Genomic DNA, 13,005 nt, shown 5'->3' with positions numbered 1-13,005 from the left:
TCCATCAGCTAACCTAATGGTCTAACTCCTGTCCTAATACTCAAGCACATGCCCTCTAAGATCGGCCTTGCAGAAGGAGCAATTGCCGCCACCGAGATTATTAAAGGGATTCATGGAAGGAACTATTCGAATACTCTGGGGGCCTCAGTGTTTCTTTGTTCAATGAGGTAGCTCAGTTGTGAGTTGACGCATGTTATGTGTGCCTTCCACCGCTCAAAGCTATAGTTTTCCCTTTTTAATTTGCAAGATTATAAAAATACTAGTATTTTCCCCCGTTTTATAAAAATGATTTTAGAAAAAAATACACATGGGTCTCCTCCATTAAACTTCTGTTCCGTCTTGTAAATTGTTGTGAACTCTGACTTCCAGATTCAACTTTTTCACTTTAGCACCTTTGAATGCGTAGGCCCCCTCGGTGTCACTCAGAATGTTGACATTCCGCACAGTGCAGTACTGCCTGTTCACGTTCTTCTCCACTCTGTCTGGGCTCCTCTTGGGCACATCCACCTTGGTATTCAGAGGGTATTCCTCCAAAATGTCCTCTGTGGGTGGTTTTTTCCTCTGTTTCTGGCACTTCCTGGTGATGAAACAAGCCACCAGGAACACCAGAAGGAGGAGCATGATAGCAGCGAGAGCACTGCCAATAGATGCCCCAGTTTGGGAGAGAGAAGCAGCGACAACTGGCTCCTCCATCTCCAGATTCAGGGACTTCATATTGGTGCCATTCTTGACCTGGTCCCCTTCATTGTCATAGATGAGGGAATCGTCAAGAGTCAGCTGACCATTAGGGTCCACAAGGTCCCTTCGGTTGCGCCTCAGAGGGGCCGTGAGAGAGCGCTGGACCCGGGGCCCTGAGATGGTGTCAGGGCCAATGACGTAGATCACCTGCAGATACCACTGGTGTCCTGCTTCCACCTGCAGCAGGAGGAAAACAGGAGACAAACTGAACATGTCACTGTTGCCCACAGACCACAGAAAGGCCGTGGGAAGACAGGTGCCACCACGAGCCTTGATAGATAAATGGTTTCAAGACAAGCATTGGCAATGGTTGGTGTCTACTGTTAGAGAATTGGATCAAATATATAGATTCAATTTTATTTCCAAATTAGGGTGATCTTGGTCCAGCTATTCACATTCTTTTCTCTTTCCCTATCTGCATATAGAATCGCCCTAAGAATTTATCTTTTACGGCCTCTTTAGGTAAGTAAGTGCTTATGACTTGTCGGTCTTCACTGAGAGCAGTGAAGTAATAGTATTAATGACCACATTTATTCCCAGTGACTCTCAATTGTTTGTTATGTTAATTTACTATTTATTGATAAACTTTAACTAAAACAGAGTCATTCAACAAATATTCACTAAACACCTACTCTATGATGATAAGCAGATACTTGACAAAAATTTGCTAAATCTGAATACTTCCTGGATCATCTCCTGAGCAGTTATATCATTTGCCACTCATTTCCATGTCACCTGCCACCATTAAAATTTTCAATGGTTTTGAACTAACTTTGAAGAGTAATGGTAGTTCTGAAATCTAAGGTCATAGATTACCATTTGGAGACAGAAAAAAAGTGGAATTTGATCTTGGAAGTTATTGTTTATTACTGAAACTTAGAGTATTTTTGCTTATCGAATACTAGTAATTGTTGCCATTCTAAATTGCTATATTGTATTTATGATTTTGTTAAATGCTTTCCACATGCCTGTAAAAATCAGCTGGGTCCACGCAGAGCCAAAAAGCAGGCAACATGGAAAAATTCAGTATCGTCTATACCCCAGTATACACAATAACAAGTGACTATATGCAAATTAAAGAATTTTATTATTTATTGTTGTATTGGGGATAGATAGTGAAAATTTGGGGTAAATGATAAGCTTAACAACAAAAAAATGACCTGCCAGCAAGAATATTATAAAAAGAAACTGACAGTCCAGAGATGATGTTGTCCTGTTTTTTGCAACCTTTAAAGTGGCCTCGGTCCTGTGTGTCTATTCTGCTCACCACACTCACCCTATAGAGTGCATCCACTTTCAGAGTAAATCCATCCATGCCTGGCATGCTGCTGACCACATGGAAGTCAGGCAACTCAGATGCAAAGTAGGCCTCAAAGGGCACATCACGGAAGTACTTATCAGTTACCTCTGGTTGGCTGCGGTCCTAGAATTTCAGAAAAAAAAAAATCACAAGATTTAGAAAGCTGGAGCAACTGAACTGGCAGGTGGTGGTCACTAGGAGGAGAAAGGTAATCTCTCCTCCTGCCTTTGGTTGGGTCAGAGAGTACATGCTGCAGGAGCCCTCTCCTTAAGGTGACAGCTGCCTCTGGGTGACCAATGCCCTCTTCAAGGGTGGACACTTGGTGGCCTCTGTGATCTCAAAACACAAACAGTGGGCTAGCCTAGGAAAGTAATTCTCAAGCTATATAGTCTCAGAATTTTTATATGCTTAAAAAATTAAGGACCCCAAAAGTCTTTTGTTTATGTGTTTTATATCTATCAGTACTTACTATATTAAAATTAACATTACAAAACTAAAAAAATACTTATTTGCTAATTCATGTTAAAATGGAAATGAAAAATCTATCACATATTAACATAAGTAACGTATTTGTAGAGAAAATACCTATATTCACTCCCACCGCCTCGAAAGAGAGCTGGCATTGTTTTACATTTTTTTGCAAATCTGGAAAAGAACTATATTCTCACATCTTCTTCTTCAGTTGTGATATGTCGTTTGGCTGAAGTATATGAAGAAAATCTGGCCTCACGAAGCTTTGTACTTAGAAAAGGAAGGGATGTTTTAATAGCTTTTTCAGATAATTGTAGATATTTTTTTGATACTAAATCAAAATTTGATAGGTGGTATTTTTAAAGATTAGTTGTAGTGTACATTCTGAAACCATATCAATAAACCTTTCATATACTCTACTCTCATGAGGAAATGAGTATGAAAAGGCAAGCATCATCATACTGTTATAAAAGTGTTTGGATCTTGTGGATTCCCTGAAAGAGCATTGGGGATATTCAGAAGGTTCTGGACCATATTTTGAGAAACACTGGCCTAGACTTTCTTTCTCCTGGGACATTAATAATAGCTTGTCCTTCTTACTCACCATAACCATCACATTTGGCACTATGTACTAGAATTTAGCTGATCAGAGAGAAAAAACAATAAATATATATTATATATTATATATAGAAAGAGAGAGGGAGGGAGGGAGGAAGGAGGAAGAGAGAGAGAGAAACCATCAAGAGGGGTTTTCTCTGCTTTCGGCAGAATTCATAGCTGAGAAAATCTAAGCAAGTGTCAGCTCTATAACACTAACAGCATACCAGCAGCAGGAATCGGTGTTTTAGGTGTTTGTTTGGCTGAATGCATCCATACTGTGGCCCTTCATTGTAGATTGTCCCCGTGGGATCAAAGAAAGGCACATAGCCATCCTTGCCGGTACAAAGATAGACTTTCTCCAGCTGGAGTTTGTAAGCGGAATTAAGGTTTTGTTCTGGGTTCCAAAGTACTCGCCCATAAAGGATTTGACCTGGAAAGATTGAGAGGCACAAATTAGGTCAGACTTTAAGATCAAAGAGAAAGAAATGTCAGGGGTAGAAAGGATTTAACACACTGTCTTAGAGTCAAAGTACCTCTCTATGAAGAGCTCTATGAATCCACGTGCCCCTAAAATATTCATTCATTCATGTATTGCTTCTTTTAGTCAATAAGAATAACTAAGCATTTAAGCTGTGCTAAGCACTCTGTTATGTGCAGGGGATACAAAGGTGAGTGAGAAGACAGAAATAAAAGATAAGCAATTACTAAAAATAGCTAATACTTATCAAACTCATACTATATGCTGGGTACTGTACTAAGTCCTTCCCATGTAAGAACTCATGTAGTGCTGACAATTTTACAATTTGTCACCTACATTATCATATTTAATCCTCCCAAGAGCCCAAGAGATAGGTTCAATTATTATTCCCATTTAAGATAACTTGTCTAAATTTTCGTATCTGTGACATGAAGGACGGGAGTTGAGTACAAATTCGTCTGGCTCCAAACACTTGTCCAGAACATCTACTATGTGGCAGTTCAATGTGACCAGGTTGGAGGGTATGTAGAAGCTCTAGCAGGAGAGATTCTTGAGAAGACAGACTAATGGTGCTGTGGATTCTGTACCGAAGTATATAAGTAACGGGGAATACTGGAACGTTTTAAGCAGGGGCATAATATCAACATAGCTGGGCTTCAGAAAACAGAGAATGGAAGAAAGACAAAGAGACTAAAGTCACGAAGGTCAGACGGGGGCTATTTTAATGTCCTAGTGAAAAACAGGTATCTAAAACATAGCTGTGAGGCAGGGGGAAGGATTCAAGAAATGTCTAGGAGTCAGATACCATTCATTTTAATGGCAAATGGGTGTGGGAGGCATAGAACTGGAGGAAAACCCTGAGGTTTTTGCCTGGGGCACCTGAAACATGATGAGGCACTCAATGGGACAGTGAATATGAAAGAATATATTTAGAGGAAGTGAATATGTTTAGAGGGAGATAAATTCAGTTCTAGACATCTCTAGATGTCTGAAAGACATCCACTTGGAGAGGCTTGGTAGTTTCAGATTGCATGTGAAACGAGGAAATGACACTCAGGTGAGATCAGGGGTAAGATCAACTTTTCTAGAATAGCTGTGGAGTAGTAGGAGTATAGGAGATTCTGAGTAAAGGGATGGGCCAAGCCATGGGGATGACCAGAGGTAGCACTGAAGTGAGAACAGAAAGAGCTAATCATAGAACCTGGAAAAAACAACACAGACAGGGCAGAGGATAGAAACCTAGGACAGGAGAGTGAGAAGTGCTCGGAGAGGCAAGACGGTGTCGGGTGAGGCTGGAACGAAGGAAGCAAATAGAGGGAAAAAAGTCAAAATCCGTGGACACCAAAATCTCTCTCATTGACAAGAGAGATTTCTGAACCATGGTGGGACAAATCCAGCCTGCAACAGGTAGACAAAGAAGTGATTGTGAAGAAAGGCCATGAAGAAAGTGTGTATGCTCAATACTTCTTTAGGAAAAGAAAAGGAGAAAATGGGCTGAAGTTTGAAGGAAGAAGAATTGAGGGATTTTTGTTTTTCCGTTATGGGCAAAACTTGAATGTGTTTTTAGGATGAGAAAAAAACTCAGATATGAGGAGAAAATTAAAAGTAAGAAAAAGACAGAAGGGGTTATTACGAGAAGGCAGATGATTAAATAACTTATTCATTCAACAAATATTTATTGAGAACCTAGGAACTGGTGGTGTGGTGTGGAAATCTGACATTTGATCACAATCTCCATTCTCATGGAATTTACAGTCAAATGGCAGAGATAGGCAATAAATAAGAAATATATAATACACATTACATAATATTAAAAAAATATAAGTACTATAATAAATGAATAGTGTTCTGTGAAAGTGAAAAACATGGAGGCCTATGTGAGGTTGTCTGGGGTAGTCAGGGAAAGCCTTTTCGAGGAGGTTAGCAGTGAAGTAGCAACCTAAAGGGGAAGAAAAATCTAGCTGGCTGTTTGAAAAGGAGACCTGGTGGTGTGGTGTGGAAATCTGACATTTGATCACAATCTCCAGGGAGGGGGCAGAGGAAGCATTTTAAGTAGAAAAAGCATGATGGAGAGCACATATACATGTATGTTTGACATACCTTTGAGGTTGGCTGGCAGTGGGGATCATACTGTAATCTCTGAGGGACTTAGAGATAAAGCAGCTTACCCAAAGTTAAGCATTAGAATCTGGTTGGAGACGCCAGTCTTCTTACTAATCAGACCAGTGCCTTTTTATAGTGCCGCCCTGCCGGTCAATATAGTGTCAAGTATGTAATCTTAATTGTGAAACGCTGTGGAGGAAGAATATGGGACTGTTCCTCGCCTAAACATTGGCTGCTCTGGAACCCACACCAGGGGCATCTGGAGAATTGACTGAAAGCTGATGAGCAGAGATGCTAGTCCAGGCACTTATCCGAAAGAATCTCAAATCCAGCCAGAGTCACTTTCTGAAGGTGATGGAGACAACTCACCTTTTGAGAAGGCTCCTTTGTAATCCATTTCTGCCAGTGACATATCAGATGTGTTGGGGTCCATCAGAAACACCTTTTCGTTATTGCAGAGCTGAAATTCAGTATTGAGTGAATACACAACTGGTACGGGGCGGTTGGTCTGCTGGAATGCAATGGGTATCAGGAATCTAAACGTGGGAGAAACAAAAGCCCTTTGAGAGTGGGTCAGCTTTGCACACGTCATTCAAGCTGCCCTCCCCTTGCCACCTGTCTCAGAATTGTGAACAATGCTAAATATTTACCGAATAAAAAGATGTGTGTAGGAGTGGGACTTAATTAGTTTGGGTCATTATGAGGTTGATCCGCTCTTTTAAACAGAAATAATCTAATTCGTCTTTAGAATTCTTCAGTACTCTTTGCTTTTCCTGGAGCTTTCACTCTGAAGGCCCCCGAAGTCGCTGTGATTGCTAAAGGGCTGCCTTGGTGCCCTGCCTCCTCCTTCCCAGACCTGCATGCTCCGGGACTGCCACTCAGCCTGATCCAAACTGCTTGTCCTATGTCCCATTCTTCTAGATGTTACTAGACAATGCCGTCTTGCCTCCCCCTTACTCCAGTGACCTTCTTTCTCAGTCTTTTGAATCTACTTCTTTCTTCTTCGCCTCTGGCAGGTAAGGGCTCCTCCTTCCAGAATGGCCTTTTTTAGGTCTCTTGACTAGCCTTCTATTCTGTATTCCCTACTGCCCTGGGACTCAATAATCAACAACTATTCACTGAGATTTCGTTATGTGATAGACACTGTTCTCATAGGGGGAATTTGAACAATTCTATGAACAAAACCCTCAGGAAAGTTACACCCTAATAGGGAGATAATTAATAAACAAAATAAGTTAAAAAATAATATAGCACACTAGAAGGTAAAGAGGTAACTAGGAGAAAAATGAGGCCGAAAAAGGGAATGCTAGAAAGAGGTTCAGTTGGACATTTTAAATACGGTGGTCACGGAAGGCCTCAGTGAGAGGAAAACATTTATGCAAAGGCTTGAAGGAGGCAAGTGAGTCATGTGGTTATCTGGGGGAGACAACTTTCCAGGCAGTGGAAACAGCAAGAGCAAAGGTTTGGGGTAACAAGTGTGCCCAGTACGTTAGAGGAACAGCCAATCAGCTAGAATGGCTGAAATAAACTGAGTGAGGGAAATGAGATCAGAGAGGTAACTGGAGGCCATGTGAGCCTTACCCCATATGGTAAGGACTTTGGGGTTTACTTAGATTGCTGGGGAATTTTGAGAAGATGAGTGGGGTCTGCTTTGTTTAGAATGGACTGGAGAGTGGAAGCAGAGTGACCTGTTGGGAGGCTACTGCTGTATTCCAGGTAAGTGATGGCAGTGGTTCTGACCAGGGCAGTTGCCAAACGGCCATGGGAATGGTTGGATTCATCTATTTTAGAGCAGATGCCCATAAGTTTGGCCGACACATTAGATGTGGGGCATAAGAGTCCCAGAGTAAGAGAGGGGTCAAGGATGTTTTTAAGAATTTGGGTGTAAATATCTAGAACAGGGGTCGGCAAAGTTCTTCTGTAAATGGCCAAATAGCAAATATTTTGGACTTTGTGGCCATATGGTCCCATAATTATTTGCTTCATTTTTTGCCAAGTTCCAGATAGATATATTTGTTAAAGAATAATGCATGAGTGATAATTTCAATGTTTTATTCTTCCAGTAGAGTCCATTTGACCATTCCTTACTTTTATTGAAGGTGCTCCAGGGGGTAGATTCAAGAAGGCTGGGAAAGGAACTTGGGGTGTAGGAGAAACTAACATAAGCCAAGGCTGACTCTGCTTCAACAGTTTTGTAATGATATAACCATTAGTTTCACCAAGAGCTCATTTAGTTGACTCAAGAAAATATTTTTTTCTTGTTGATGTCGGTATTAGCAGAATCCACTTGTGCCTGGTACATAAGACACTCAATAAATATTTACTGATTAAATAGAATGAATAATGGACTTGAGCTGATTATGATGTATAAGGTTAGAACAAATGACAGACCTCACAAAAACAAGCATAATATGAAACACGATTCTATTGAATTAAGTCTGAATTCTCTGAGTCGGTCTTGATTGTTTTTTTGTCTTGCAGTTCTATTGCATCCATATATAGCCAAATAGATGATCAAAAGCAAGGTTAGGTGCAGGGAGGAAGTCACCCTGGGAATAGTGGGGAAATATTTCCATCTCTGAAGCCTCAATAACACTCTTCCCGCTGTAGCTTCCCTCACCCACAAAGCACTGAGCCTGGATACGGGTTGGTGTCTTCTTTGCTCCTTTTTGCCATTTTCAAACCATTGTTCCTGTCTTGTCTTAAAAATAAAATCCAGCACTTACTCTGGAGAAACTCTTCTTTCACATATAAACTAAAAGACATATAAGTATTCTTTGTAGCAGAGAGAATCTGGAATCATTAGCCAAATAACATGGTCAAATAAATTGCCAAATATTCCTACAGTGAATACTTTGATGCAGTGAAAAATGAACTACAGAACTACAGTTACATGAATCAACACAAATGTTGATTCACTTATGAATCAACGATTCACTGAGGAAAAAAAAAAGCTACAGAGAACTTATGTTGTCTGAAATTTTTATATAGACTTCAAAAACATGTAACACCATGTAGAAGTAAATACGAGGTGAACCATAAACCAAAACAAGGGATGATAAATATAAATATCATGCTAGCAGTTACCTTAATGAGGAGGCAAAAGGGAGTGCAACTGGAAGGGGCACTGAGGTTTAAAAAGTATTAGTAGCGTTCCATTTCTTCTTTTCTCGTTGATTCCCAGTTTTATTTGTTATAAAATGGAAATAACACTGCAATCTTGTGAGGAATCATTGTAGTGAGAATTAAATGTTAAGACTTTAGTATAAGCCTACCACATAGTTTATACTCCATACATGGTCTTTAATATCACTGGTAGTTGATATCATTCATTTTATCATCAGTATCATAGTCCAAGGGATACTCAATTCATTACAGTTGCAATTCATATTAGGTAATGTTCTATTTCTTGGTTACATATAAATGTACTATATATCAGCGGTCTCCAACCTGTTAACTGTCCGCGGCCTGTTAGGAACTGGGCCGCATAGTAGGAGGTGAGTGATGGGCCAGCAAAGCTTCATCTGTATTTGCAGCGCTAGCATCACTGCCTCAGCTCCACTGCAGATTATCACAGAAGCGTGAACCCTACTGTGAACTGCACATGTGAGGGATCTAGGTTGCCCTCTCCTTATGAGAATCTAATGCCTGATGATCTGAGGTGGAGCTGAGCTGGTGATGCTAGCGCTGAGGAGCAGCTGCAAATACAGATTAACATTAGCAGAGAGGTTTGACTGCACAGAGACCAGAATAAATCAATCACTTGCAGACTCATATCAAAACCCTATCCATGAGTGGCAAAAGACAAGCTGCATCTGGGGGCAAGTGAGTTGATGTACTTCAATTGTACAACTGTATCTGGTGGCATCTGATTCTGCACTATGGTGAGTTGTATAATTATTTCATTATATATTACAATTTAATAATAATAGAAATAAAGTGCACAACAAATGTAATGTGGTTGAATTACACCGAAAACTATCCCCTGCCCCAGTCTGTGGAAAAATTGTCTTCCATGAAACCAATTCCAGTGTCAAAAAGGTTGGGGACCGCTGCACGGTCTTCTGAATGTCTAAAATATTTCCTAATTAAATAATTTAGTACGTGAATAAAAATTTCCCAGCATATCTCTTCAGATTAGATGCCCTCTGTTCTTCATTACTGCAGACAGCTATTATTCTTCTGGTCACATTCCCTCCCACAGTGGGCTGACTATGGTGCTCTCTAGCACTGCTCCTGCCATCAGTCTTGGTGATTTTGGCATTCACATGGATGAACCATATCATACCCTAGCCTCCCAGTTCCCTGATGTCCTCACCTCCAAAGAGCTTGTTCTTTGGAGCCACCTTTGCTTCACTGTTCTATTACGTACCACCTCCAAAATTCTCATTTCCAAATTCCTCACTTCTCTAACTACCACCTCCTATCTTTCCAGCTCTCCTCTTCTTTAACTCTCTCTCATTAATTCTCCCACCATATCATGACCTCCCTAACCACTTTTACCAGGATGCAGAGGAAGTGGAACAATGACACACCCATAATGGGAATGTATACACATTGTTACATATTTACAGACACTTCAGAAAACAATTTGGCAGTATCTTAAAAAGTTAAACATACATCTATCATATGATCCAGCCATTCTATTCCTAGATATTTATACAAGAAAATAGAAAGCGTATGTCCACATAAAGATTTGTATATATATGTTCATAGCAGCTTTATTTATCATAGCCATAAACTGGAAACAACCCAAATATCCATCAGCTCAAAAATCAACAAATTGTAGCATATCCATACCATCAAATACAACTCAGCAATAACAGGAACAAACTGCTGATACACAACAACTTGAATGAATCAAAATAACCATGCTGAGTGAAGGAAGCTAGAGAAAAAGAATGGATACTGTATGATGCCATTTATATAACATTCTAGAAAATGCAAACTAATCTATAGGGACAGAAAGCAGATCGTTGTATTCCTGGGGAAAGGGGTGGGTAGGGTTGGATGGAATGGAGGGATTGTCAAGGGGCGTGAGAAAGCTTTTGGAGGAAATGAATACATTCCTCCAAAATGTATTCAACAACTGTGTAGATATTTCGTAAATGTATGCACAGTTGATCCTTGGGCAATGCAGGGTTAGAAATGCTGACCCACTCCGTGCAGTTGAATACCCGCCTATAACTTTTGACTCCCCCAAAACTTGCTGACTGTTGACTGGAAGCCTTACCAATAACATAAACAGTCAATCAACATATATTTTGTATGTTTTATGTATTATGTACTGTGTTCTTAAAATAAAGTAGGCTAGAGAAAAGAAAATGTTATTAAGAAAATCATAGGGAAAATACGTTTACAGTATTTATTGAAAAAAAAATTGTGTATAAGTGGATCTTTGAAGTTCAAGCCTGTCTTGTTCAAGGGGTCAACTTTATATGTCAAAATTTATCAAACTGTGTATATTTTAAATATGTGCACAGTTTATCTTTTGTCAATAACATGGTAATTTAAAAACAACTCATTTGGGCCTCCAGTACTGTCTGACCTGCTGCTATCTATTCCCTCTAGTATATTTACTTTCTCACTCTCTGAGGTGAATATATCACTTTCCTCTCTCTTCTCAAACCTCTATGTTCCTCAGTTCCAGCTAATGCTTGGCTTCTCATTTCATGGAGAAAATAGATTTGATTAAATGTCTATTTGTCATCCTTACCTTCCTAATCTACTAATTCTCCCTTGGCCCTTATCCACAGCCTCTGCCCGCCTTTCTCTTTCAGTGGACAAACTCTCTCTGACTCTAGCTAAGGCCAACCCTGACCTAGATCAATCCTCTGCCTATTCAAGGACTTGGCTCTGCAGATCTCCCCTCTCTCTGCATTCTCGAATTTTCCCTCCTAAACCAATAGGGTTACTCCCACCAGCATACAAACATCCTGAAATGTTTTTTTTACCCTAAAAAACAAACAAGTAAAACCTTCTCTGACTCCTTATCTGTTTCCAGCTCCTACCCCTCTCCTCTGGCTTCCTTTATAATAAAGCTCCTTGTTTTGTTAAGCACCGTTTTCCCTTGTTATCTCCACTTTCTCGCCTCTCTTGAACCCACTTCAATCAGGTTTATCCCCCTGAGTCCATTGAACCTGTCCTTTGTCCGGTTCATGAACAACTTTTGTATCACCAAATCCAATAGCCAGTTCAGTGTCTTAACCTGCATGTCTAGGCCAGAGCAAAGCACATAACAAGAGCTGACTCCATACTGGTCGAATGAATGGACACTGGTACAACAGCTACTCTTGGGTCTCAGCCGAGTATGGTTGTTTCTCATTACTAGTGATAGTTATGTTCTATGAAGCTGCAATGAACACTGCATTAGTAAATACTGAACTATTCACTGCTCCTAGTGGAAATATGGGCTAGAGTTCCTGCAGCCGCTAGTCACAATTTTCATCAACAGGTCAATATATAACCTTATTTTATGCTTGTTTCTGCCTAAAGACACCTTATTTAACATATGTTGCTGATACGTTAATATAGAACTCATGGTAACTGCACTAAAAGTCATGCTTGCATGAATCTTATCTAACACTCCATAAATTCCACTCCGTATCTCACAGCCTTCTTGTACTTATGAACGCTAGACAGCATGTCAAACTATGCTTGGGCACCATTTTAAACAGGAAAATCACCAACAAAAGAACAAAAATTAAAACAAACAAACAAACATGGCACTAAATAGACCGTGAAAAGGACACTTGTTTACAGTATGAAAGTTGAAATAAGATGGCAGAGCACTGCCTTGCTCAAACTGAGCTGGAAATGTGTGTGTCAGGTGACTCAATATTTTGTCACTGTGCGTTTTTGTAAATGACTGTGAAAGCACCACAAAAAACTGATTGGGGATTATAAACAAATGTTAGCAAGTAGGCGAATTCATAAATAATGAGGATAGAGTGTATTTGCCTACCTTTCCGGAGCATGAGCAGTGCAGGCTAAAGGCTTCTCTCCTGGGTCAACCCACGGCTGTGTGGGCTGCACGGTGCAAGGGATCAGGTAGATGGTGTACTCTCCTGAGTAGTCCTTCCTGTGGGTATACAGAGCAGGCTGTGGTTACAGGGAACAGCTTACAGATTGTTCACTTACCCAGAAATACAGCGACTTCCTTAAACAGTTTTCAGATGGTATTTGTGCCCCATATCTAAGAACTTTATGAGTCTGCAAACACAGTTTTCAGGAATTCATCACTGATTATTCTGTTACAGTGTTATCCAGAAGTGTTAAATAGAGCTACTTTTATTTATTCAAGTCCTTTTCATGA

The 13,005-nt window shown here is 40.1% G+C and overlaps 1 protein-coding gene across 1 annotated transcript in view; it reads right to left on the bottom strand.

Moving 5' to 3' along the window:
• Positions 1-6: 6 nt before the first annotated feature.
• Positions 7-13,005, bottom strand: part of FRAS1 (Fraser extracellular matrix complex subunit 1) — a 421,815-nt gene continuing 408,816 nt past the window's right edge. Inside the window, exons 70-74 of the mRNA XM_011360633.2 lie at positions 12,655-12,771; positions 6,060-6,226; positions 3,334-3,539; positions 2,015-2,161; positions 7-915 (exon numbers count right to left, since the gene is read on the bottom strand). Coding sequence (XP_011358935.1) covers positions 322-915; positions 2,015-2,161; positions 3,334-3,539; positions 6,060-6,226; positions 12,655-12,771 — 1,231 coding nt within the window. The 3' untranslated portion in view covers positions 7-321. The remainder of the gene's footprint in view (positions 916-2,014; positions 2,162-3,333; positions 3,540-6,059; positions 6,227-12,654; positions 12,772-13,005) is intronic.

The sequence above is a fragment of the Pteropus vampyrus genome, unplaced genomic scaffold, assembly GCF_000151845.1.
Source record: "Pteropus vampyrus isolate Shadow unplaced genomic scaffold, Pvam_2.0 Scaffold56, whole genome shotgun sequence".
In the NCBI taxonomy this organism is placed as follows: Eukaryota; Metazoa; Chordata; class Mammalia; order Chiroptera; family Pteropodidae; genus Pteropus; species Pteropus vampyrus.
The sequence above is the reverse complement of the archived record's forward strand: the minus strand, read 5'-3'. Positions and strand labels throughout refer to the sequence as shown.